A 6,187-nucleotide genomic window follows, 5' to 3' on the forward strand; every position below is an offset into this window, starting at 1 on the left:
CATACTTCTAAAATCACAAGTCCCATATTCATATCTCATCAACATCATATGACCCCTCCTAAGCCCTCCAAACTAGGTAAAACTCACAAAATTAGAAAATTCAGTTGTAGCTCCTAAAATTTGCATTCTATAAAAATTATCCAAACTAGATATAAAAATTCTAAAATTTTATCTTGCAATCCTTACCAATGTTATAAGGCTATTGCAAAAGAAATTATAATTTTATAATCCTCTACAAATATTTTATGGATTTTTATTATAAACCCGATACTATGTAAATAAGAAAATTTAGAGTTCAAGTTTACCTACGCTAATTCTGTTGCTTGTAACTCGTCCGGGGCATCTGAAAATGGTGGTAGGGACTATAATTTTGACTTGTTTCTGAAGCGACTCTGGCAACTCATCTGTCCGACCTGAAAATGCAGATCTCATCGCCGGTGGAATTTCCTTGAAACAAAGGTACCTACACAAAGCTCACAACACTAAGAGTCAGAATATAGTTTTTATGAAATTAAATAAGCTCAATTAGGGCTCTAAAAAATATTGCGAAGTCCGTGGGACTCATCGGATTTTCGGTGTCAAAAAATTTTGAAATTTTTATCACTGCGAAACTCTCGTCGAGTGGAGTATGCCGGTACTCTCAGAATCTTAGTGGGTTTTCCAGTTTGGGGGAAATTTAGTACAAAAGTTGAAATGGATTCAAACTTTTCAGGCTTAAATTGGACAAATCGCTGAACGAAAATTCATATTCTTGGTGTCTTTGGAAAGCTATCGAAATGTAAAAGGTGATTGGAACTGAATCTAGTCCAATTAGTGGCTGGATCGACCAAATTTTGGGCGAAAAGTTGATGGGTCGTGCTTTGCACCTGAGGGAGTTTCAAGCCAGATTTTCTAGCACTTAGGGTGGTGGCGGGGAGGCTCCCTGGTGGTGCGCCGACAAGCTGAGGAGGAGAGAGGAGAGAGAAAATGAAGAGAGAAGGGATAGGGGTTGGGTGCGCACGGGAGGAAGAAGGAAAGAAAAACATGGGTAGTTCAATTCGATCGGTTCAATTTAAGATACTCGAAATTAGATTTTTACTCTACCCTGAAACTCAAAACAAGGCTCAAAAATTTTAAAAAAGTTACAGAAAACTCAAAAAAAAATATAGAATCTAAATATATTTTTAGATTTGTCACGTGATCTTTAAATAAATCTTTAAAAATATATGAAATTTATTATTTTAAGAAAATTAAACCCAATTTTAAAAATTCAAAAAATTTCATATAAATTTTTATAATATTTAATATAATAAAATATTATAATTTTCATATAAAATAATTATTTAAAAATTTGAGATGCTACGCAAATCCTATTTCAAAAATATTATATATATCTTAACTCATAAGTAATTTTAATAATAATACACTTTTATTGTAAATTCTACCTTAACCACACACACACATATATATATATATATGGTCAAGTAATTCTAAAGAAATGGAAAAAAATTTCACATTGAATAATATTAGAATTATTACGTAATTATTAAAAAAAATTAGATATTTTAATGTTTTATTAATGCTATAACTTTTTTATCGTCAAACTTTTGCTAAGTTTTTTATTTTCCTTTTCTTTTTCCTTACATATTAAGTAATTCCCCTCTCCCAATTCTAACTTATGTGCTATTTTTTTCAACCTTTGACTGTTAAAAAAAAAGGATTTATCTCAATTATCTTCATTTGAATAATATCAAATTTTATTTATAATAAATAAAATTATTTAATAAACCAACATTATATTACTTAAAAAAAAAACATTATAAAATAAAATATAAGAAAAAAAAAAAAGAGTGTGTGAGTCTCTCTTGTTTTTCCAGCATTAGACTGAGCAACTTTATCTTGAATTGTATACTCGGCCTTATATATTTTATAATTCATATTTTACTATTTTATTAAAAAGACGTATTTTACAATAAAAATTCTGAAGACTTATTTATGAATTCGAATAAAAAATTAATTGTGAAATGATTCTTTAATCATATACCTTAAAAATTTATTAATTTATAAAATTATTTTCTTTTTCTACTTAATTATAATATGTATTAAAAATTCGTATACATTATTATTATTATTTTTTTCAGTACATAATTTATTATTATATATAATATTTTTTTAAAATTAAATAAAATAAAAATTTTACGACCTACTGATTTAATTTTGCTAATTTCACCCTCGAAAATAACTCAGAAAACCTTTTTCAACATAAAATATATGGATAAAATATAAGGGAAAGTCTACTTTTTACTCATAATTAATTTAAATTAAAAATAATTAATGCCAGCTAACTAACAATTGCGACCAAAGTGTCCCAACGGTGATGAGTCAATGCAATGCCAATCTCGTTCTATTGTGCTGTGTCAAAGTAACTCCTTCGATTCCTCAATTTCTCTTCAAAAAATCAAACAAAACCCTCTCTCACTTCCCAATCCTAATCACTAGTAACCATGAGCGAAGAAGACAAAGCACGCAACAGAGGCGTCGTCGAGCGCCGCCACCACCAGCAGCAACAGCCGCCCCAGTATGGTACCTTTCAAGGCGTTGCTAATTATCCTCCTCCGCCTCCTCCCCACCACCAGCCTGTCATCGGCTTCCCTCAGCCTGCTCCTCCCCCTGGAGCTACTGAGCCTTCCGCCCCTCCTCCGCCTCAGGATCCCTCCTATTATGCTCACGGTTACCAAACCGTCACAGGTATGAATCTGATCGCTGTTCTTTATTAGCTTACATTTTAGTTAGCCACAAATTTTTCTTCGTTTAAATAAATCAAGATTTTCTCTTTTTTTTTTTTGGATTTTTAAAAATTTTTTTGACTTAAATTGTTTCAGGTTATGCTGTTGCTGAAGGAAGACCTGTAAGAGAGCGCCGTCTTCCTTGCTGTGGTATTGGTGTTGGCTGGTTCTTGTAAGTTATTATCATTTTAAAGTTTCAAACATGCAGCAAATACAAGGATGCCTCATTGGTTTATAAAAATTTTCACTTGAGCCTTACAATGTCTGGATATTCATCGAGTTTTGCAAGTATGACTCCATAAAATTTTCATTTGAGCAGAATAGTTTAGGATTTCAATCTTTAGAGCTAAATGAGCTGACCAATTGATGCTAAAACTTGCTCATGTTTTATGTCTATATGTTAATATCATGATGGCTGAGCCTTTCTTGTTTGTTTGGATGTGCTTACTCTTTGGTACTTAATAAATAGAGCTATATTTGGGGCTTCATTCTTGATTATGAAATGCTTCTAGTACAAAGGGAGCTGTTTAAGGGTATTTTCTTTTAATTTTTTTTTGAATATTTAGACCTTTCATTTATAATCATTATTATTTATATATTGACCGTCCCTTCATGAAGGTTTATAATCGGTTTCTTTCTCGGTGCTATTCCCTGGTATATTGGGCTATTCGTTCTACTATGTGCAAGGATTGATCCACGAGAGAAACCAGGATACATTGCTTGCACAATTGCTGTGAGTGACTCTTTCATTTCCTGAAAATTTGCAAGTTACTGTGCTATACTCTTTTGTTATTTGATGAAATTACATCTAAATTTCAATTTTTTATAAAAAAAATATTGTTATTCTTTTAAATTTTTGAAATGTTGTTCTGAACAATTGAATCACGGAAGAAATATCTTGATATGCATGATTGCCACACTGGAGAAAGCTGTAAATTGCACAACTAGCAGTCACACTGTATATAAATCGATTGTTAATAGATTATGCAGATTAGTGAATTTTTTGAGATCTTAAGTTGACACAATAATGTACTATATAAGAAGCAGTGAACTCTTTGGCTGGATGAGGAATTACAAATATAGAAATGCCTCTGTATTCTATATTATATCATAGTTTTTGAGCTAGGATGTGACATTGAATAGGTGAAGGGACTTGGTTACTAGGCTATTAGGTTGGTTAGCAGTTCACTGCTGCATTGCAAAGTGATTAAAAAGATATGTATTCACAAACAAGAAAAAAAATGTAATAAACATCCTTATAATGTAAAAAAGATGCTTGCTTGGTTCAACATTTGCAGTCAATAATTGGCCGTTAATAGCCAACAGTTGAAGGGCCAAAGCTGACATTTTTAAATCCCAGCTCTATTATAATGTGAACTGCTTACCATTGATTTTTTTTAGAAGTTGTTCTAAATGTCATACTTACCAAACACCTCAATTCAACAATTGAGAGCCTAAAAGCAGGCTTATCAACTAAGTAGACACTCAACTCAACTAAGCCTTTATCCAAAAAATTTGAGGTCGGCTATGTAGATTCGCTTTCTCCACTCTAACCAAGTAGACACTCAAACAAGTTAAAATCATATTCATGAATTAGTCTCCATTCATGAATCTACTCAAAGAAAATTTATACACTATAAGCACTAAAACTATCAAGTTCATGTTACTACATTCCAAATGCCTATGGTGCATCCTAAAGGAAATTATATCAGTCAATCGGAAGTTGTGACTATCAATTCCAGGGAATATCTAAGGGTATCTTTTCTATTACAATAGAAGAATGAAGAATCTATAAATGAATTCACTATTATAATTTATTAATAACCATATAGGAAAAGGTAACCATACCGCTTGGGTTTATGATTTGTTTCTCCAATTTTTCCTTATAACATTGGATTTTTTTTTTCTTTCTAATTCAGAATAGATTATATCTCAAAATAGTGAGAGATTTATAATATTTGTGGTTTCATAGGGTGGATACCAGTGAAACCATAAGGTTGTTCCAGCGTTATATGGAGGTCACATGGAAAAAACCTCCTTGCAATGCCAAGTAAAGCTGTGCATCTTACTTTCCTTAAAGTTGACAATGCTTGAAGCCTTTAAATATTTCATTCTGCTTGCATGTAATTCCAAAAGTTATGATTTAATCTATTTGACTAGAATTACCCTAATCATCCTCATTGCCATAGTTGATCATTATGCCTCTCTCTCTCTCTCTTTCTCTTTCTCTCTCCCCCCCTTTTTTTTTTTTTAATTTCTCTTATCCCCACCCTCTTTCCTCTCTCTCTCAAAGCCACTAGCAATATGGTTATTGAAATAAAGTAAATTAGATACAATCTATCAAGTTTCTGCCACATTTGAGGAATTTATTCTCTTCATAAGAGACTTTCATGTCTCTATCATCCAAATATTTATATAGAAGCTAGTTAGTTGTATGTAGGAAATTCAAATTCTCTTTTGGTTGCTTTTGAAAACTCACAGTGTATGCTTTAGTATGTGTTTCCTTGTGATACATCATCAAGTGAGTACCTTTTGGATAGTACTTTAGTTGCTATGATTTATAGTCGCTGTCACCCACTCATATAAGGATCACTATGCAAATTGAAACTGCATTCTTTTTTTTTTCTTTTTTATTTTTTTAAATTTTTGCTGACTGGGGTTGAGAAATAAAGGATTATTTTGTCTGTTCCTGCCTAAAAATGCAAGAAAAATGCTCTTTCTGCAGGCTGTTGTGGCCACTGTTGCAATTATTCTTGGTGCAACTAAAGGAGCTGATGCTTGGTAATTTTTGGCCAAGACCCAAGAGTAGCAAAATAGATGTGGACACATGCATCAGTTCCTGAACGCTATTTGTAACTTTTGGTACTCAATGATGTGATTGATTCATAGTTGTGTTACTTATCGGTAGTGTTCTGAACAATGAAACTGCGAATTCGTTGGGAGATGATTTCCATAAATGTTTAACGCAGTTATTGTTTTATTTAGCTGAAGGTTTGCTTTGATTATTTATTTGTGAAAATCAGCAGACATTGTATATGTATAATTACTAATTATTATAAATATTAATTTAGATATTAAGTCAGTGGATTCAGGTAGAGTTACTTGGTTAAAATGTTCAGGCTTTGAGTAAATTGCTGCAGTTAAGAGTTTGAAGATATTTTTTTGACCTCATATATAAATTGGCTATTGAACAATTAAAGAAAACTTTATTGCACCTCTTTAACATTTTATTTTGATTTATTCCACCTATGACCTTCTATGTTTTTAGCTATTACACTCTTGCCTATCCAAGGTTGGGTCCCCGAAACCAAGAGGTCCCAGGTCAAAATCCCAGCAATAGCAGGTTTGTTATATTTAGATACCATTTGGTTGTATTTACTTTGTTTTGTAAATGTATGTTGGCTTAGAAAATTTGAGATTTC

At 31.9% G+C, this 6,187-nt stretch overlaps 1 protein-coding gene across 1 annotated transcript; it reads left to right on the forward strand.

Annotated features, from left to right (window-relative positions):
• Positions 1–2,334: 2,334 nt before the first annotated feature.
• Positions 2,335–5,847, forward strand: LOC131177603 (60S ribosomal protein L18a-like protein). Its single transcript, XM_058142659.1, has 4 exons — positions 2,335–2,727; positions 2,862–2,937; positions 3,384–3,498; positions 5,491–5,847. The coding sequence occupies exons 1-4, from the start codon at positions 2,484–2,486 to the stop codon at positions 5,548–5,550; spliced, it is 495 nt and encodes a 164-aa protein (XP_057998642.1). The 5' UTR covers positions 2,335–2,483; the 3' UTR covers positions 5,551–5,847.
• The last annotated feature ends 340 nt before the right edge of the window (positions 5,848–6,187 follow it).

The sequence above is a fragment of the Hevea brasiliensis genome, unplaced genomic scaffold, assembly GCF_030052815.1.
Source record: "Hevea brasiliensis isolate MT/VB/25A 57/8 unplaced genomic scaffold, ASM3005281v1 Scaf62, whole genome shotgun sequence".
Taxonomy (NCBI): domain Eukaryota; kingdom Viridiplantae; phylum Streptophyta; class Magnoliopsida; order Malpighiales; family Euphorbiaceae; genus Hevea; species Hevea brasiliensis.